Source organism: Callorhinus ursinus, unplaced genomic scaffold (genome assembly GCF_003265705.2).
Source record: "Callorhinus ursinus isolate GAN/ISIS: 27379988/994484 unplaced genomic scaffold, GSC_fseal_2.0 scaffold79, whole genome shotgun sequence".
Classification (NCBI taxonomy): Eukaryota; Metazoa; Chordata; class Mammalia; order Carnivora; family Otariidae; genus Callorhinus; species Callorhinus ursinus.
In genome coordinates this window covers 4,496,536-4,516,817 of record NW_027397141.1, presented here as the reverse complement: position 1 = coordinate 4,516,817, position 20,282 = coordinate 4,496,536, and the positions used below count along the sequence as shown (strand labels likewise).

At 58.2% G+C, this 20,282-nt stretch overlaps 2 protein-coding genes across 16 annotated transcripts in view; both read left to right on the top strand.

Moving 5' to 3' along the window:
- The window catches only part of RASA3 (RAS p21 protein activator 3), a 111,870-nt gene extending 100,310 nt beyond the window's left edge, over nucleotides 1-11,560 (top strand). Inside the window, exons 21-24 of the mRNA XM_025874546.1 lie at nucleotides 3,696-3,904; nucleotides 5,574-5,677; nucleotides 9,442-9,625; nucleotides 10,092-11,560. Coding sequence (XP_025730331.1) covers nucleotides 3,696-3,904; nucleotides 5,574-5,677; nucleotides 9,442-9,625; nucleotides 10,092-10,167 — 573 coding nt within the window. The 3' untranslated portion in view covers nucleotides 10,168-11,560. The remainder of the gene's footprint in view (nucleotides 1-3,695; nucleotides 3,905-5,573; nucleotides 5,678-9,441; nucleotides 9,626-10,091) is intronic.
- A 2,741-nt stretch (nucleotides 11,561-14,301) lies between these two features.
- CUNH13orf46 (chromosome unknown C13orf46 homolog) overlaps nucleotides 14,302-20,282 on the top strand; it is a 9,683-nt gene continuing 3,702 nt past the window's right edge. For 4 of the 15 annotated variants that reach the window (XR_012376648.1, XR_012376647.1, XM_073887405.1 and 1 more), the window contains exons 1-5: nucleotides 14,302-14,608; nucleotides 17,904-17,955; nucleotides 18,546-18,651; nucleotides 18,740-18,787; nucleotides 19,730-19,777. Coding sequence is in view for 13 of the 15 variants with exons in the window: in XM_073887405.1 (XP_073743506.1) it covers nucleotides 14,422-14,608; nucleotides 17,904-17,955; nucleotides 18,546-18,651; nucleotides 18,740-18,787; nucleotides 19,730-19,777 (441 nt within the window). In the remaining 2 variants the exon portion in view is untranslated. The remainder of the gene's footprint in view (nucleotides 14,609-17,903; nucleotides 17,956-18,545; nucleotides 18,652-18,739; nucleotides 18,788-19,729; nucleotides 19,778-20,282) is intronic. The other 11 variants (XM_073887410.1, XM_073887412.1, XM_025874571.2 and 8 more) reach the window with 9 other exon arrangements.

Sequence of the window (20,282 nt, the reverse complement as noted above, 5' to 3'; positions counted from 1 at the left end):
CTCGGACTTTCTCTGTGTTTTGCAGCCTTGATGTTTTCGAAGCACTCGGGCCAGGTTTTGTGGGCATCTCTCAGTCTGGGTGGTAGGTTCAGGCAACCCGTTTTGCCAGGCATTCCGTGGAGGCAAGTGTGTCCCCCCGCCCCCCCGCCCAGGCTCGTCTTGTCAGGACGGTTCACGGTGACCGTGGGAGACACACTGGGCTGTGTCCACCTCTGGCTCCTCCTCAGGCTCTTGCCCGTCCTCAGTGGCTCCCTGCCTCCCTTGTCCCTTCGCTACTTTTTCTTGGCTTTTGCCGTGGAGAGCTCCGCGCCACGGAGGTTCTTCACTTGCCTGTTAGGGCCACATTTTGTTCAGGGCTGGCGCCCCTCACTGCCCAGTGTGGCCATGGGGCGTGGCAGCGTTTCCGGCTGCATCGTCATTCCCATCACCGGCACACGCCGCGGGCACGCATGCATCCCACTTGGCCGAGCACTGGCGGGGTTTCTGAGGGAGCCACCGGTGAGGATTTGGGAGACTTCCTGTGTGTCCCCACGGAATGTCCTGTAGGAGAGCCCACATGTCAGGTCTGCTTACCACTTGACACTTTACAAACAGCACAGACCTCTGGGGACTGTCTGTGCAGCACAGGGGAGCATGCCTGGGTTTTCTTGTCACCGAACACCTTGACGCTTGGTGGGGGAGGAAGTGCCCCTGCCCACCGCCATGGCCACCAAGGCCACTGGGTCAGCTCTCGTCACCTCCCGTGCGGTCTCCAGGCTCTGGGGGAACGTGCGCTCACACTGGGCACCTGGAGGCCTTGTTCTGGGGGAGGCGGGGTCTGTGTAGGAGAGTTCCCTGCAGCCTCGCTGGCTGGTGGCTTTGCTTGGACGATGTCCCTACCAAGCTCAGGTGGCGAGGTGCCTGAGGGTACCGATGGCCTCCCATAGCCCCCACAGCCCTCACATGGAGCCTGATGTCTGCATTCTGCCCTCTCGCTCTTTCCCCATCTGGTTCCATTTCTGTTTCTCTGTTCCCGATCTTCCAAATATTTTTTATACTTTTGTTTCATTAGATGTATTTTATCTAAGTCATTTGCAGTCTTTTTTAGAGCCAGGTGAGGAGTAAATAGCAAATAGTAGTTCAAACTTAAAATGCTACGAATCATTCCCCGGTCTTCCAGCTTTACAGAAACTCCGACCTGTGGGGGTTTGACAGGCCGTGAGGCCTCTGCCCTGTCAGCTTCCCCAGAGAGAGAGTGCTTCTCCTCTCTTGTTCCAGACCCCGTCTCGGCCAGCAGCCCTGGCTTGGCGCATTTCTCTGCCACTCTTCCTCCTGTCCACGCTCTGGCCGAGGGCTGGTGTGGACAGAAAGACGGCCCGTTGGCCAGTTCTCCGCGATGATGTTGATGACGGGATTGCCTCTCCTGTGGGGGATAGGGTAAACCCCCGACCTTGCCACCCGGGGGCCACCCGGGCCCTCCATGCCCTCACCTGCAGATGACCGTCATCCTCTGGAGCCCAGGGTCACTGCCGGGCAAACAGTGCACGAAGCACGATGCCCGGGCCTCTGCCACCGTGCATTCATTGCCCTCACAGCATTCGGTTATAGGTCCTCAGGGGAGACCCCGCAGCGGCCCAACCACCGGTGTAATTTGGAACTCTTAGAGTAAAAAGGCCGGGCTCCTTAAGGAGAGAGAGATGTTCTCAAGGTGTTGACGATTTTAGTTTTTTCTCTTTAAGATTCGGAAAGTGGCTGTCCGTGGAAAGAACTGGCTTAGCTGGTGCTCTCCGTGTGCTCAGCAGGGACACCTTCCAGGCCCTGGAGTCCTTGTTCTCTGAGGTCACGGACAGCTGTTTGGGCACCAGCTCTGGGGCTGGTGTCCTGGGATGGCTTCTCCCTGTAAACATCCTGAGGGGGAGTTACAGCTCTGGCCCAGTCTCCAGAGGAGCAGACAGACTCACAGAGGAGGGAGCTTACAGGAGCTCACGCCACTTGTGTGGGGGCAGGAACTCAGACCCGACCTGCTGTCCTGACAGCCTGCATGCGTGGTCCATCTCCGGCAGCCCCAGGCCCAGCCCCCCTCCCCGTGTCCCTGGTCGTTTGCTTCACTGTTTGTGTCTTCCTGAGCGTTGCCAGCCGCCCCTGTCCCCCCCCAACACCACGGGCTTTAGGGAAATTAGATGTTGTAGCAGCTCTGCGTTGCTTGAGAAACTTCTTCAGATGCCAGGAGCCATCCACAGTAAGCGCTGGCCCGGGAGGAGGGCCCTTGCACACCGTGTCACCGCGCGGGCTCTCCTACAGATGCTGGTTCAGGATTCATAGGAAGGTCCCCAAGTCAGGTTCTGCCTCCCAGGAATTGACAAGGGCTCTGACCTGTCTCCCGTCTCCTGTGTCTGTCTCTTGCTCATTGGCACAGTTTGGGGGGGACACAGTGGGATCGCAGCCATACACAGATTTGCACAGTCTGAGGCCCGTGCAACAGTGCATGTGTGCCCAAGGTGGGACAGGGTCGGGGGCTCAGCCCCAGCTGTTCACTCAGGAACTCGGACATACAGCTGCTCCTCCACGGATCCATCAGCTCCTGTTCCCCCTCTCCGTGCACACCCCCGCCCCCGGAAGAGCCCACCATCATCTTGGACGTTCTGAATCCTGGCCTTTTCTAGGGCTCTCTTACAAGCCCAGCCTAAGAGCCTCTCAGGGCCCTGGCCTGCCCACTTCCCCGCTCACCCCCATCTTCCGTGTACAGCCGGGCCTGCTCCTGCTGGGAGCACCCGGCCCTCCCTGGGCTCAGGGCCTTTGCACCTGCTATCCACTGCCCCAGGACCCCTGCTTCTCCCATCCCTGCTGCCTTAGGACCCCCGTGCCTCCCCTTCCCGCTTCCCCAGGACCCCTGTGCCTACTGGTCCTTCTGCCTGGGACTCTCCATCTTGGTCTCCTTTTCCCACTCAGCTTAATTATCTCTTAGTCATCTTCCTGACCTCAGCTGGGTCATTTGTTTAGAAGGTTCTTGCCTGACCCTTCCTCTGGTGTACACAACCCTTACACTTCGCTCATTTTTATCCTTCTTGCTGGCCGGAAGTTCATGACAACAGAAACTCTGGGCCACCCTGGGTCCCCAGAACCTAGGGCAGTGTCTGGGTCAGGAGTGGTGGCTGAATACCAGGAAAGGCGGTAGAGGCTCTGAGAAGCCTCAGAGGAAGTAACACCGACCTAGAAGGAGGAGGAAGAGCCTCCTGGTCAGGAGGGGTGGGTGCATTTTTCCAGATGGACACACAGCACATACAAAGGTCCTGAGGTAGGTGTGGGGGTGAGGACAGGAACGTGGGCAGGATAAGCTCTGATGCACCTTGTGCAGAAGGCCGCCCCGGCTTAAAAAACCATTTATGTAATGGCCACAGTGAACCACAGCAGGGAGATGTACGGTGCTGTGCCTTTGCTTTTCGAATGGAGCCCCCCCCAAGACCCCAGGAAAACAGAGTGCCTTGGCCAGGCTGACCGGGGGTCTCCCAGCTGAGTCACTTCAGTCTCCTGAGTCCCCCAGGGGGGAGGCTCTGGCTTGTGGCTCTGTCACGTTCAAGGACAGCAGAAGCCCTTTGTGCGTGCCACAGCCCCTGGGCCCGTCTGTCCCTCCCCCCACATCTGTACTGAACACCCTCGAGGCCCGGGCAGGACATCCTGCTGTGTGGCCTCTCTGATCCTCTTCCCGGCCCCCTCAGATGTTCCAGGTCATCCAGCCCGAGCGAGCGCTGTATATCCAGGCCAACAACTGTGTGGAGGCCAAGGCCTGGATTGACATCCTCACCAAAGTGAGCCAGTGCAACAAGAAACGCCTCACTGTCTACCACCCATCTGCCTTCCTGAACGGCCACTGGCTGTGCTGCAGGGCCTCCTCGGACACAGCCCCGGGCTGCTCCCCCTGCACCGGGTAGGTCTGTGCCTCTCCAGCCCCAGGACCCTCCCAGATGATACAGGCAGAGAGGGGGTCCCACAGGACCAGCCCAGAGGACGGAAATCAAACCCGAGCTAGCAGGAAGCGAAAGCAGAGAGTATTGAATGTATATACAGAGAGAGAGATACGGGACAGAGCATCCGGGAGACTCAGAAAGGAAAACCGCAGGAGTCTCCTCTTTGCTTGGGGCCTGGGGTTTTTAATGGCAACTGTGGTCTGGGGGCACGTGTCCCCTTAGGCATCCAGGAACTGGTCGGCACAAAGACAGCGTCCAGATGTCCTTGATAAGTTACTCGTTCCCTCAAGCCAGGGGTCTTGGCCTCAAGGCGTGTGGAGTAAGTGGTCTTAGAGAACATTTAGGACGACCCCGCCTAGTCACTCCTGTTTTCCACTGTGCTGGAAGACTCCAAAGATGCTGTCACCTTTTTGTCCCTTACGAGGAGGACATACGCTACATGCATTACAAGGCACGTGTAGAGTGGGGCGGAGGTGCAGGCCTATAGCAAGAATAGAAGCTGGAAAAGGAGCAAAGAAAAAAAAACAACAGGCTTTTTTTTTTCCATGGGGTCCCTTCAGTTTCCCAGTCTCACACCCACCCCATGTGGCCAAGCACAGTTGTCTGGCTTGTGCACTATGCCGGGAAGTTTGGCCAAGGGGCTGCACTGGGGCTTGGCTGCACATGCACAGCTGAGTCTCCTAGGCTGTTCTCTCGATTCTTGAGGAGCCTCCATACAACAGAGCCCTGGGCTCATCCTCATGAAGGCGCTCTGAGACTGTCAGGAGCCCTGAGCCATCAAGGGTCCTCCTGCCTCTGCCACAGGTCCCAGTGGTCCTTCAGGGTGGGTGGCAGTGAAGGAGGGTGCTCCATGCTGAGGAAGGACTCCCAGGGGCAGGGTGCTGTCGTGTTTCTTCTAGAAGAGCCCGGACACATTCCGCCATCCTGCTCACACTCCCTTTGGTTTCTGCAGCTACCCTCTGCACACCCCCTCCCTTACCTTCCTGCCCCACCGTTAGCTGGGCCTCCTGAGGGTCATGAGAGGCTCACCTCTGCCCCTTCCGGAAGGTGACCTGGGTGCCCTCAGGGTGCCCCATGTGACCTGTGAGAACAGTGATGACTGCTGTCTGGTATGGGTGTGGGTGGGAGGGATACCCCAAGCTCATGGAGGGAGGATCCGGTTTCATAGCTGAAAACTCCAAGACTTGGGGAAATCCCTGCCAGGTCTTGCCCAGGAGAGGCTGAGCACTGTGTCTGGCGGCTGGGACACTGCTGCACCCTCAGGCGGGAGCCAGAGCCACCCCGGGCTGGGGGAGGAGCGGGGACCTGGCCGTCCCCACCCGGGGCGGCAGACCGACCCTTCAGGGCCCACGGCCCACGTGCGTCAGGAGGGGCTCTTTCTATTCCAGATCACTTCTTGTCACGGCAGAACAAGCCTGGCTTGTTTGCTTGCTGTCTCAGCAGATCTTTAGGCCTCCCGTCCTCCGAGCCTGTGGATGGGCACTTCTCAGTGCTCGCGAGCTAGTCCACAGACCACACAGGAATGCCACAGCCCCGTCAGGGCTAAGTTCACTTCCTAAGATCATTCCATTATCTCATGACCTCTGATATCATCGTTCTTTCTATCCTGGTCTCGCTGTGTTTCGGCAGCGGCCTCCCAGCAAACATCCAGCTGGACATCGATGGGGACCGAGAGACGGAGCGCATCTACTCCCTCTTTAACTCGTACATGAGCAAACTGGAGAAAATGCAAGGTAAGCTCAGCACACAACCTGGCGTGTTGTCTCACGAGACGGCAGGTGGCTTTGGAGACACCTGGCTGGGGTCCCAGTGACACCTGGAGCTTTCTGCAGGGATGACCGGCCCTCGGAGTGAGTCCCTGTGGTCTGCGTGCAGTGTTCTCATTCATGGACTGAAGGGCGCTTTCTGCAGGTTAGGCAGATGTGGGGAATCTACTTTATTTTTTTTTAAGATTTTATTTCTTTGACAGAGAGAATGAGGGAACACAAGCAGGGGGAGCAATAGAGGGAGAGGGAGAAGCAGGCTCCCCGCGGAGCAGGGAGCCCGACACGTGGCTCGATCCCAGGACCCCGGGATCATGACCTGAGCCGAAGGCAGACGCTTAACCGACTGAGCCACCCAGGCATCCCAGGATCTAATAACAGATTCTGCAGATAATTTAAAATGGAATTTAGTTGCAACCTCTGAGCTGCCACGTTCTTGAGAAGATCCTATGTTTAATAACCTCCCATACCCCCAGACTGTGTTCTCCAGAGGGGCACATGCATGTGTGTGGAGGACATGTGGGTGTGCACGTGGGAGTATGTGCAGGTGCATTCATGCCCAGAAGCTGCAGACACAATATTTAGGTATAGCTTGATCATCCTCAACACTTAGTTCAGAAGAGGCGATCGTAACAAGAGCCCACTGAGAGGCAGATGAGAGCCCTTAAGCCCCCCTCTGAATGTGAAATAAAGCTGAGTGGGCCTGGAAATACACCCATCAGATATTTTCTCTTTCCCCGATCGAAGCCAGTACTATGAGTGGTGGGCCTCAGCCTGGAACTTACTTTAGTCCTGCTCCGGCGAGCATGCCGTGGTGGTGAGCTTGCCGTCTGTGAGCTTAGCCACTCCTCCAGTCGCCTCATGCAGCCTCGAATGACTGCTCTGCATGCACACCCAGGCTCCAGGCACGTGCACTCTCACATATGGGTGCACATGCCTGCAAGACCACCGTGTTTACATACTTGAACTTGAACACACAACTGTGCACATGCATACACCCACAGCCACCCCAGCGGACCCTCCCCCGGCAAGGGTGCCCCACACAGCACTTGGCTCCAGAGTTCCAGGAGGCCATGCAGCAGTGGCCCTGGGGCTACATCAGGCCTCAAGGTGGCAGCCCCTTCCCAGCGCGCTGAGAAGAGGGACCAGAATGGAGGAGAGTAACGGAGTCTTAGAGAGGTTGGAGCCACCATGTGAGATCCAGGTTCATGAAGGAGGCTGACTAAGCCTTGCATGATCAGCCACCTTCCAGTGACCTCTCTCCACACACTGTCTCCCTCTTGCTTCCAGCCTGGGGTCACCCCAGCGTCATACCATTGCAGGACCCTCTGCCCCCTTCTTCTGGCTAATATCTGTCTTGTGAGTCTCCTCCTCTGGGGAGCTTTTTCTAACCCTGTGTATTTCTCTGTCATTGCCATGATAATCATCTCTGATCTGTTCACCCTCAGTACACTTGACCCTTTGAGAGCGGAAGCAGATCTTATTTACCCCAGTGCCTGACATGAAGGGGGAACTGAATACCTGTTTTCTGGATGAATGGATGGACAGGCAGTGAATGACAGATGGGTGGATGATGGATCAACAGATGTTGGGTGGATGTTGGATAGATGATAGGTGGATGGATGATGGATGGGTGGGTGATGGATGGATGATGGGTGAATCAAGGATGGATGGTGATGGGTGTACGGATGATGGATGGATAGATAATGAGTGGCTGATGGATGGATGGATGAATGATAGGTGGAGAGATGGATGATGGATGGATGGATGGGTGGATGTATTGGTGGATGTATTGGTGGATGGATGGATGGATGGTTGGTTGGATGGGTGGTTGGATGGATGTATTGGTGGATGGATGGATGGATGGGTGGATGGTTGGTTGGATGGGTGGTTGGATGGATGTATTGGTGGATGGATGGATGGATGGATGGTTGGTTGGATGGGTGGTTGGATGGATGTATTGGTGGATGGATGGATGGGTGGGTGGATGTATTGGTAGATGGATGGATGAATGGATGGGTGGGTGGATGAATGATGAGTAGATGGATGGACGGATGATAGGTGGAGACACGGATGGAGAATGCATGGATGAATGAGCCTCCCTCCCAGTGTAGGCATCATCTGGACAAGTGTTCGTAGTGTCAACATGATTGGAGATCTTAGAGTGCACCTCCACTTCCCTATCCTCTTTCATGAAATGGGTTAGCCATCTGGGTTAATCCAGGATCCATTCACACAGCCCCCATAAGGCAATTAGCATGGGCTTGGAGCTGAGCAGGGCCTGGCCCCAGCTGCCCTATGCTTATCCGAGTCACCTCCACTGCCCACCTCCCTCCTCTCAGGCCGCAGATCCTCGCGTTACAAAGGCATGTGCCTCTTCCCCACCAGCGCCACCCGGGCAGCCAGAGTTTGTTTCTGGTCACCCTTAGCAAAACCACAAGAACACGTGCTTGTTCAGGGGTGACCCCTCCTGACCTGCCGACGCCGGCTGTTTTTACAGCAGCACAGCTTGCAGGTACTGCCAGGCCCCGGACTGGAGCCTCCCAAGGACACGGGTGCCTCCACTTCGCAGAGGGTTCGCTGAGGCTCGGACATGAGTAACCTGCTTCAGGCCCGGTAGTTCCTGCAAGTGGGGGCTTTGGGGCGGGAGTCCAGGCAGTCCAGCTCTGGAGACCATAAGCCTGTGTTTTATGTAAAAAGAGAAAGGCTGAACTCCTCTCAGCGCGCTGCCCACCGAGCTCTTCCCTCCGTTTCCCCCTCTGCTCATTCGTCCTCGTGTTTAGAGTGGCTTGTCTTTCTCCTGTCAGGTTTTTTTCTTTAAACTTAAATCTTCCCAGTTTTCCTTTGTACAGACTTGTGAATTTTCAGTAAGAATTAGGTTATTTCTCCTGGGGTGGAAATAAAGACGGTGAGGTGGGCACGAGAGCCTCTGTGATAATGAAACAGCAACACAGACGGGGTGAGGGGCCCCGAGATGCTGGCTCACCTCGGCCAGGCGCTGTCCAAATGACGCGTCTTCCCTCCCGCCTCTCTGTGGCCCTGGAACGGAGGGCCCAGGTCGGGGGTCCCAGGCCCAGCTCAGGTGTTTGGGGAACAGGTCGGGGGTCCCAGGCCCAGCTCAGGTGTTTGGGGAACTGGTCGGGGGTCCCAGGCCCAGCTCAGGTGTTTGGGTGCTTCTCGTGGATGCCTGGAGGCCACAGCATGGTCTTCAGCAGGAGTGATGTGGTCCAATGAGAAAGTCACGTGTCCAGCAAGTGGGGGTGACAGAAGTCCTAGGAAGCTGCGCGGGCAGACTGAGAAAGTGCCACCCGTGAGGACAGCTTCTTTTGCACCTTGTGCCCACACGTCCCAGCCACAGGGTGTGCACGTTAATGCTGGATGAGTGATGCCCTGGCATCTCTTTCTAAGATGGGGCTTTCCTTGAGGTGTTCTCCCCAGACCGACCCTGGGTGACCCCACAGGCCCCTTGAGTCCCCCTGGCCCGGTGTCCAGGAACAGACATCTGCCGGTTCTGGTTTGGTGAGCAGTGGGGTGTGGACAGACACAGGTCGCTCAGGACACAGGCTGGTCAGAGAGGGGGCATCAGACCCTGGCTTCTCCAGGGCTCAGTGTTGGCCCGGCTCTTGGGAACGGCTTCTGCTTCTTGGTGCATTTGCGTGGGAACGGTCAGCCCTTCCCGAGGAGGCTGCCCATGGAGTCCCCGCCCTGACCTCCGGCCCCTCCCAACGCTGCAGAAGCCTGTGGGAGCAGATCCGTGTACGACGGGCCCGAGCAGGAGGAGTACTCGACTTTCATCATCGACGACCCCCAGGAGACCTACAAGACACTGAAGCAGGTCGTCGCTGGGGTTGGGGCCCTCGAACAGGAGCATGCCCAGTACAAAAGGGACAAGTTCAAGAAGACCAAGTACGGGAGCCAGTGAGTATGGCATCGGACTGTAGGGGAGCCCTTGGCAAAGGTAGTGGGGAAGGGACTGCAAGGGACTTCCTGGGGCTGAGCATTACCCTGAAGCCACCTGCACGCACCCATGAGGACTGGGCAGCCTCCCCGTCTCTCGCAGAGCAGCCCTCCTGTACTCTTCAGTCCTCTGGACAGTGGCCCAGGGGCAGCACACCCCGAACCACACCCCAGACCCTCCCACCTCCAGACCCATTGCTTCCAAAATTAGGCTTTGATGGGCCAGAAGTTGCCTTTCTCTAGGCCACAGGTACACTTGTATAGGCGACTTTTGGCTAAGTCTTTTTTTTCTTTGCTTGTCTGTATTTTTCACATTTATTATGAGCAATATGTATCACGTTTAAAGGTAGAAAAAAAGTATTAACGTGCAGATGGGCAGCAGCGATCAGGGCTCTGCCTCTCTCTTCTCCCCACTTCCCCTTTGCAGGGAGCACCCCATTGGAGACAAGAGCTTCCAGAGCTACATCAGGCAGCAATCGGAGACCTCCACCCATTCCATTTGAAGCAGGATGTCCTGTCCCAGGACGGTGCCCTGAGCTGCAGCAGGGAAGCCGCGGTCTCCGGGAAGGAGGGAACAGAGAGAAAGGACAGCAGGGCAGGGGGTCCGCACTTCTGCAGCTCTCACTGTGACCGGCGCCAGGCTCACGGGACTTCTGAGGCTCTCCCCGGGCCGCGTCTGTGGTTGCTGGTGCACTGTCTTCACACTGGTGGCCGGCGACCTGAGCTGGCCTCTCTGGAAGGAGGGGCCAGGGCCGCCGTGCTTTCTGCAGAGCTTGGGCTTCTGAGTCCTGTGCACTTTCGCCTTTGCTGGGCTCTGGTGCCTGTGCCGTGGGGCCCTGCAGCTCCCTCCTCTCACACACTCTGCTTCAGCAAGACAGGACGCTGAGCGCATCGTCTCCTGTGAGCCTGCCTGCCAGCGGCCGTGCCCACGGGCCTTCTGGGTCCAGCCCTTGGCGTTGGTATTGTTCCTGGCTGAAGGTCAGTTTTGTGGCTTCGTTGTGCATCACTGCACGAAGATCCCAATGTGAGGATGCTCTTGATGATTTGGAGGTACGGGGTCCTTCTGCAGAGAGTACCTGGGGGGAGGAGGTTCCAGTCTGCTCTCGCAGACATGGGTGTCCCAGTTCTGTGGGCTGCAGACGCTGCCAGAGCCGGCAACGGGCCGAGCTGCGTGTCCAGCCTGTCCCCCTTCAAGCAAAAGTTGTTGCTGTTTTGCTGTCAGTGGAACTTAAAAGTAGAACACACATTAGCTGCCCCTTCTGGAAGTTTGAGGAAGGTTTTTAAAATGTGCATTATTTTCAAGCTGTTTTTCTTAACATTTTTAAAGGACCGTTTCTAATGAGCTCCTTGATATATAGCTCCTTGATATAAAGTACCTCGGAACATCTAGGCCTATACTCGTCAAAGGGGAGGGTGCACAGCAAAGCAACGAAGGGAATGAGCTGCTTCTCTTAGAAGCCAGTGGAAGGCCCTCCAGAGCTCACCAAGGGACGCAAAGCCCTGAGCTGTGCAGACCCTGCAGCCCCCGGGAGCAGGGCTTTGCTGGGTCTCTGTGAAGCCCCTAGAAGCTGCCAGGCAGTGGTGGGTGCTTTTCTGTTGGGATGGGGGTCCTGACATGGGGCAGTCAGCCTCAGACTTTGTGCCCATCCTGCTTTTTATTTGCAAATACCATCCTTCAGACTGAACTCTGAACCGTGGCAGATAGTAACATCACTTGTGACAAAGACGGTGGAGGAAAATGTTGCAAAAAGTAAACTTTGGGACACATAACTATTAGGCTGCGCCAAACTGCAATTTTTAACATGGATTTGTAACTTAATATTTCTGTTTATAAGATACTAATGATTTGCAATGTATTTTACTGGCCAATTAAAACAGATGTTTTATTCTTTCTGAGGAATGGTTTGATAATTGTGCATGTGGGAGATGGGTGCGCGGCGGAGCGGGGCATGTGGGAGGCTGGATAACATGCTTGTGTGGCAGGGGAGGTTCAGCTGTGGGACTTTGGAGCAAGCTGGAAACCACGGTGCCCTGTGGAATGGAAAGATGTGGGGTCGGGCACTCTGAGCGCGTCCGAGTGTGTTCTGCTGGGAACCTCCAGTGAGGATGGAGACGGGCATCAGCCCAGGGAGGGGAAGATGAGCCCCCAGCACGTGCTCCTCTCTCCGAGACACAGTGGGCCTTGAGCTTCAGGACCAGACACAGGGGGAGCAGCAGGAGAGGCCGTGGGGAGGCAGAAGTGCTGAGGGCCCTGTCCCACCTGGACGGGTGGAGGGAAGGGGCTGCATGCATGGTGGGTGGCCTGGAGGAGACCTGCCTCCAGAGCAAGGACACAGGTTCCCTATTCCTTTTTTCCCTGTGGTTTTCACTCTGTTGCTGTTTTAATTCCAGCCTGATTCAGCTGTTAGGAAAGAAACAGGTGGTCGGGCTCTGGGGACACCAGGTTGGACTCTGGGTGATGGGGGGGGTCAGCCCCTCCCTGGGGGCATGGACTCGGGGAGAAAAATGCCCTTGCTGCTTCCATCCGGCCTCTCCTGGCAGCAGGATGGCACCAGGGCTGGCTGGGGGCTGAGGGGGTGCAGAGGGGGAGTACCTGCTCACGAGGGCCCCGGGTCAGAGGCCACAGCATCAGTCAGCCAGGACGTGAGTGTCCACAGCAGGGCTACGGGCAGCTCCAAGGAGTCTGGCTGACTCAGACACTTGTGAGACCCAGGGAAGTTCTGCCGCCATGGGAGGACAGAAAGGAGAAAACCTCGGGGAGCGTGGAACCAGACGCCCCTGTCCCAGGACCCCTCTGACGGGTCACAGTGTCCACCTGCTCTTCCTCCAGACAGCCTAGGCGTCCCGCCATCCCAGCCTTAGTCCGTTGGCCTCTCCCAGACTAGCGTCTGTGCACGCGGGCACCTGGGCAGCACGTCAGGCGCCGTACCAGCCCCTTGGCCGGGTGACCAGAGCCTTCGCGGTGCGCGGAGATGCTGTGAAGTGTTTCGGAGAGATAGACGTGCATGTGGAATTAGGGAGTCTCTTCTGCTTCCTGCTGAGTAGTTATGATCTGCCAGTTGCTCAGGGAGAACCCCTACTATGATCTGTCCCCCGTGGCCTTGGATGTTTGCAGATTAAAAACGTATGCTGGGATGCTACCAGACATTTCTGTTAAGTTGTATTATGGGCTGAATTGTGTCCCCCAAATACTCATGGCAAAGTCCTGACCCCAGCACCTCAGACTGTGGCTGTATTTGGAGACAGGATCTTTAAAGAGGTAATTAAGGTTACATAAAGTCATTAGGGTGGGCCCTAATGCCATATGACTGGTGTCCTTCTAAGGTTAGGACACAGCCAAGAGACACATGAAAAGATGCTCAACATCACTCATTAGCAGGAAAATACAAGTCAAAACCATAGTGAGGTATCACCTTGCACCTGTCAGAATGGCTAAAATCAGTAACACAAGAAACAACAGGTGTTGGTGAGGAAGCGGGGAAAGGGGAACCCAAATCTTGCACTGTTGGTGGGATGCAAACTCTGGAAAACAGTATGGAGTTTCGTCACAAGGTTAAAAATAGAGCTACCCTACCCTACGACCCAGCAATTGCACTACTGGGTGTTTACCCCAAAAGATACAAAAACACTAATTCAAAGGGATACGTGCCCCCCTGTGTTTATAGGAGCAGCATGTACAACAGCCAGGATGCGGAAGCAGCCCGAGCGTCCGTCGACAGGTGAAGGGATAAAGATGTGGTGTGTATACACAGTGGGGTGTTACTGAGCCGTCAGAAAGACGAGATCGTGTCACTTTGTGAGAACAGGGTGGACCTAGAGGGTATCATGCCAAGTGAACTAAATCGGATAAAGGCAAATCACCGTATGATTCCACCGATAAGTGGACTATAAACGACAAACAAACGAATAAACAGAAAGCAGAATCAGAGCCACAGATAATCAGCGGGGCGGGCGGAGGTCCGGGGCTCCGGGTGTGGAGTGACTCGGTCACAGGGTGAGATGGTGCTGTCACGGAGGGCGCGGCCAGGTGACAGACGGCTGCACTTGAGGTGAGCCCAGCACCCCGCAGGGAAGTTGAGACGCTATGTTGTCCCTGAAACTAATGTCGCTAGACTCAGAAGACCCGAAGAGACAACATCAGGACAGGGACATGCAGAGGGACGACCGTGGGAGGACGGGAGGAGGCACGCGCTGGCGGAGCGGCTCCCAGAGAGACCAGCCCTGGCGGCACCCGCGTCTGTGTCGGCCTGGCCGGCCGCTGGCTGCGGGAAGCCAGCGTCCGAGTCTCCGTGGTGGTGCCTCGTGCCGGCCGCGCTCGCCAGCTAGCCGCTCACAGCTGCCCGTCCACCCCCGACGCCCCTTGGGCCCGCCCGGACGAACGCCTGAGCCCTGGGTCCGTTTGCCCGAGTTTGGTCCGTGGTGACGTCGTCCCTAAGAGGAAAAGAAAGATTCTCAAAATGAGGAAATCCTCCAAAGGCTTGAGGCTGACCCCACAGCAGAAGTGCGCAGCATCCACCCTGTCTGGGCGAGGGCTGATGAAGGCCTCGGGGGGAAGGCAGCCGCGGGAAGGGCTGCGCCAGGCTGACTTCTGACCTCTGACTGCACAGTGATGTCACAGGGGCACTTGGCAACAGGGGCCCCCTGGTCACACTGGGCTGCTCGTCGGACAGAGGTTGGAAGCCATGCGCTCCACCTGAGGGTGCGCCTGGGAGCCCGCGTCCCTCTTCTTTCCCAAAACCTGGCAGAGGGGGAGGAAGATGGAGAAGGACACGGCCGCACACCGGAGGCACCGGCTGGGCCCCGGGGCCCCTCCATCAGGGGCTGCCCCCAGACACCCCAAGGCAGCCGGCGAGGTGGCCGAGCTCCAGAGGAGCAGGAGTGTGGGCGGCCTGCATCAGAAGGGGGACCCTCCGAGCTGCCTCAAGAAGCTGTCCAAGGAGCCGGGTAGGCCCGCAGCGGCGTCCCTCCCACCAGCCCAGCCCCCTTGGCCCTGCTGAGAATCCTAAGGGCCGGGCAGAGCACGCTAGAGCCGGGGTCTGCCGGTGGCCGAACCGGGGCTGGGACCCACTGAGGCGGCCATGGGAAGCTGTGCTGAGGTCGGGAGTGGGGTGAGGTGGGCTGTGCATCCAGAAGGCCGTGGCCACGTGGAACATCTCTGGTTGGTCCCACTCAGGGAACCTGCCAGGCAGGGCCAGCAGTGAGCCCATGGGGGTAACGGACAAGGGATACGGGCCCACTAACTTACACATGGCGGTGCTTTGCCACCTAAGCTCTCCCTAAACGCTCTGCCGTGGGGGCCGGGCAGCACACCTAGTCCTTGTGTGAACCATGAGGTTCGCCCTCTGGGCTCCCCAACTCCTCTCCCTGGAGGGCCAGACCCTGAGTTGGCTGAGAGATGAAGGTGACTGGTGCAGTCATTTGCTGGGCCCTCTGAGGTTCTGGCTCTGCTGGGAAGGTCACCCAGCGAGTGGCCCTCTATGAGGGTGTTGGAATGCCGTGGAACTGAAACACAGTAAGCAGGAAATGGGATTTTGCTGTTCCAGCCCGAGGGGCGAATATCTGCTCTCTCAGTGTAAACATCTCAGGAGGGGGAGGAGGAGCAGGTGCTCACCGCTGGCTGGCGGCTGGGGCCGCTGCGAGGCTCTCCCTCCACTTCCGTCCTGTGAACCCTCTGAGCAGGGCGACGCTTTCGCAGGCTCACTGAAGAGGAGTGAAGCTTCCCAAAGAAGAAATCAACCTAAGTCTATGCAGGCAACATTGCAAATCGACACAGGGGCTGTCCGATAAGGCCGCCACGGGGCCGGCCACAGGAGAGGATAGTCCCGCCCCCACCATTTCCAGATACTCCCACCAGCACCGCTGGATCTCCCCAAACAGGGTGAATGGCAGAGAGGCATCCCCGTGGCACCCTGTCCTACCTCACATGACCAGGCGGCCCCACGGGACACAGCAGAGGGGCTCCACCTCCCGGAGACCGCAGGGTGGAAAGCAGCAGGCTCACCAGCCGTGCACGGGGCAGGCTGCTCCAGGTCCCACTGTCCGCGTGGCAAAATAGGACCAGAAGAGGGGGCCCTGCCGGGTGCACGCCGGCGGGGAGCAGGGGCGAGGAGGACACAGGAGCCCGGCTGCGAGCCCAATGGGCGGGACAAGGGGCGGCCAGAGCACACCTGCAGCTTTGCTGTCCAGTCGGGCCTCAGGACGAGCCCGGTGTCGGAGGGAACAGCAGGAACCCAGCGGCTGTGTGCTAGAACCCTGGGTGTCCACGCATCGAGCCCACCTCCCCACCCTGGCCGCCCGCACAGGAACCCCCCGCGGGACCCGCCCGGGCTCAGGCCACCGTGTCCACAGTGCAGGCCCGGGACTCCGGCGCTCAGGTCCGCCTTGCCACCCCTCCTGCGCGAGGGCACCCTCGCCTGCACTCCGCTCTCCGTCCACCACTCGTGCATGCTCAAGGGGGTGTGTCCAGAGAGGAGGTGGGGGGCTTCCTCCGAGGCGGGTGGGACCTGCTGAAGCCTTCAGCCGTGTCGCTAAGGTGCAAGGCAGTGTCATCAGGCCCCCGAAGCACCCCCATCACAGAATCAAGGCCTGTTACGAAGAGGGTCTTGGTCACTGTCACTCCCCCTCCCCAGCCAGCTCCGCACCTCTGTTGACATGATTTCGGATACTTGACTCGCTGTCCAGAGGACATGGCCACGGCCCGACCCCGAGCCTGCGCCTGCAGGCCTGCCACCACCCGCTGGACCCCAGGGGGCGGTCTCACAGCCAAAATGTAATCTGTAAGCAGTTTGAAGATAGCCACATCTCGGCTGAGGAAGAGAGGCAGCAAAGGGAACCTTCTGGAGACCTCACTGCTCTGTCCTCAGACCTCATTCAGCCCCCGAGCGGCGCACGTCAGCCCCCAGCCCTCTGCCTGCTGCACGTTCGTTGGCTGAGCCCTCCAGACTGAGGGGTCACTCGCTGTTCCGATATGCTCAGAGCCCTGATACACTCAGGCACTTTCTTAGATAAAGGGAAGGGGCAAGACCTGCAGACACTTAGTATTAATTTCCTTTCTTTATGACAGAAGATGTACTGGGGGGTCTACTTTGTAGAAAAGAAATCACGTCTCTCTTTTTACTGATTCTTTCTTCTTGCCAGATACACATTATAGGAAAAAGCAGGTTCAGGGATCAGCCCCAGGTCTTCTAGAACAGGCACGTACACGCACACGCGTGCCTACAGGTGGGGGCCTGCTGAAGATTTTCCAAAAGGAATCAATTCTAAAATCCCTGCTAGAAAACTGCTGCTTCTGAATCACTCAGGTCCTGTTCTAGGTCCTGAGGTGGAGACTGGGCAGCTTCTCCGTGAGGGATGTCTCGAGAGCCATCGAGTCCTGAAACGCGCTCTGAGGACCAAGGGCTGCACCCCCCACCCCGAGCTCCCTCAGATCCCTGCCCGTTGCCTTCAGGGCTTTGTCTCTGGGGTGGCCAACGCTGGCCTCGGCGTCCCTGAGCCTGTGTGCTGCCAACAAGAGAAGGAGGGAGGACCCCTAGTTCTCACCCACAGGCGCCTCACAGAGAGAAGTGTCCGGACAACACAGCCAAGGCCACGCGCCCTGAGCACCCGGGAGGCCTGGCTGAGATGACTGTCCCGCCAAAGGCAGGTCACCTGACATGGGGCAGGGGCTCCCCGACACCAGGCCCAGGGCAGGATGGAGAGCTCAAGGGCCAGCCACGCTGTTGGTCTCTGCCGAGAAGCGGGAGCTGTGTGCAGGCCGCCGCCCAGAGCCCAGCCATCCCCTCCCCAGCCTGCAGGTGCCCCAGCTCTGAGACCTGTGAGCCGTCGGGATTCTGTAAGGAAACCCTCTGCGGTAACGGGGTGCTTGGAGGTGCCTCACCAGGCCTCCTGTCAAAAGGATGATTGAAGGCTTTGGCATTTCCCACCTGGCTGTACTGTGTCTGCATCCTGGGCCCGCGTGTGCCGGGCTGGAGGATGGGGGACCGAGCTGCTGGAGCGGGGGGCGGCAGCTATAGGGAACCAGCCACCACTACCATTCTGGGCTCAGATGCGGCCACACAGAAATGGGACCTGGACTGTCCTCTCAGACTCAGCACCCGCAGGAAGGCCTGTCCACCCTTGTAGGGCCAGGCTCTGGGCCCCTCACTCCCCGAAGGGCTGGGCTGTAGTGCTCTCAGTCCTCACAGGGCCAAGCCACGGGCCCAGGGAGAGCTGATGGCAAATGCTGCTCCTTCCTCCCCAGAGTCCGAGGACCAGGGAAAGGACCTACAAGGTGACATCGAAGAAGCCAGCTGGTAGGTGGTCGTTGTCCAGGAGAGGTGGTTTTCAGAGACACGAGGTGACACAGGAGACAGTGGGTTGGGGAGCAGGGCCAGCCCCGAGGTCGACACTCGGACCCCGAAGGAACCCTGAGAAGAAAGGGTGTCCACCCTCAGATGGGAGGGTGTCTCAGGGCTGCGAGCCCCCCACCCCACCTCCTGCTTCCCCTGCAGCTGGCCGTGGCCCAGACTCTTGGAGCGGGCGCCTGTCTTGGCAGACGTTTGCACTCGACTCTCCAGATCGCTGGGCATGCCAGAGGCCTCATTTGTTGGGGAAGGTCTGCATGTGCAACCCCGTTGGTGGACAGGCCCCCAGCACCACCACATCGCCATAGAACCTTCCTCGAGGAGCACTGCCTAGTCCTCGATGCCTAGCGCTGGGCACCTCTGCCTCGTCCTCCACTCACCCTCCCACCCCCAGGCAGGAGGAAGGGCCTCCACGCCCTGTCCCACCCTGCTCCGCGGGGGCACGTCCCAGAACTTTCCCAGCACCCAAGGGGAGAAAGGGCCAGCCCGAAGCCACATCTCCATGGCGCCCATCCTGATCCATCGCCTCACTCCCACAGTCAGGCAGACCCCGAGGAAGACAAGCAGGAGAGTCAGGACGCCCTTGGGAAGTTGGACCCGGACGGTGGAAGGACAGAACCAGAGGAGAAGAGGAGCCACCCAGAGGCCAGTGGCAAGAGCGGGGGGGCTGGCCAGACACATGTCCGCCGTCCTCGGGTCCTGCTGGTATTTACCTGTTGGGTGTCTTCCCTAGGAACAGGGGCCAGAGTCCATCAAGCTGGATGACCCTCCAGGAAAAGAGGCAAGAGCCTTTGACTTTCTTAACAGGAAGGCCTGCCAGGCACAGTCCTGTGGGACCGCCAGCAGGCTGTGGACACATGGTCCTGGGGTCCTCTTGGCAGGGCCATGCTGTAGGCTGGGCCCAGTGCGGCCTCGACCCAAGAGACTTTGGGCCCAGCCTTGTGCTCCTGGCTGATGCTGGGCATCTTAACCCCAGCTTTCCAAACAGCACAGTTGCCAAAGTCATATGGGACCTGACGGGTGGCTCAGAGAAATGCCCCCTGCCCCATGTCCTGGTGCACTGGCCAGAGACCCATCAGAGCGGTGGTAGGAATTCCCACCGGGCACTTTCTGAGGGAAGGAGGCTCTCATTTCCTTCCCAATCGTGGGAGGGAATGGAGAAGAAGCTGGACCTGTTTTATCAGGACCTACGACAGTCCCTGGTGGGATCCAGGGGTTCATCCCCAGACATATCTGGCGTTCTGGGCTGGCCCAGGTGGGCAGCAGCCCCTGGAGCTGCCTGAGGCTTTCATGCCTCAGTGGGAGCCCTCACCAGCACGGGGCAGAGCAGGTACCAGGAGGCTGGTGGGCAGTGTGCAGGTATGGGCCAGCTCCGGGCATTGCCTTGTGACCCGCTGCCCTGGTTCTCAAAGAGGGAAGCCAGGGGAGACCCCGGGATCTCAGGGACCTGAGGGGGTGAGTAGGGAGAGATGGGAGGCCATAGTCCTTCCCTTCTCTCTGCCAGCACTGGTCATGGACACCTTGCCATTCACACGGCCAGCACCTCTCTGCCCAGCTCCTCAGGAGCCCCCACTGAGCACAGCCACTGTCTTGCGGCCGCAGTGGTGGTCATGCAGACCCAGCTGCCCCAGGGCCTGGAGCCCAGTGCCTCTCCCAGGAAGCCTCCTTTCCTCTCCAGTTCACCCTAGTCTGCCATCCATACCTCTTTGGTTTCCATTCACAGAAACCATCTGTGTTTGTGGAGATTGATCTGGGAGACCATGCCGAGGAGGTAAAAGCCCTCAAATGACAGAGCCAGACCACCTGCCAGGAATGCTGGTGCTCAGGGCCCACGAGGCTTGTCCGATGAACCTGTCCCACAAGAATGTATTGCAGGCTGAGGCAGAGGCGGGCCAGCAGGGCCGGGAGGGCTCTGGGGTGCTGAGGACTGGCCTGGCAATCTGAAAGCCACCCTTGCCTCCTTCTTACCCTCCAACCTGCATGCGTTCTGGCATCATCAGAGACTCTCAGGGTGCCCATGGGCCCTGAGAACCTCTTCTGGGATCACACTGGGGTGGTACAAAGGGCATAGGCTTGGGAGTTGGAGACCTGGTCTCCACATCTGGTTCTGCCAGTAAATACTCAAGTCACCATACCTCTCAGTGGCTCTGTGGTTTCATCCATACAGTGGGGATCTGAGTAGTACCCACATTCCAGGGTTGTTCTATCAACATCACCACCATCACCATCACCACCATCGCCATCATCAACATCACCACCATCACCACCACCACCAC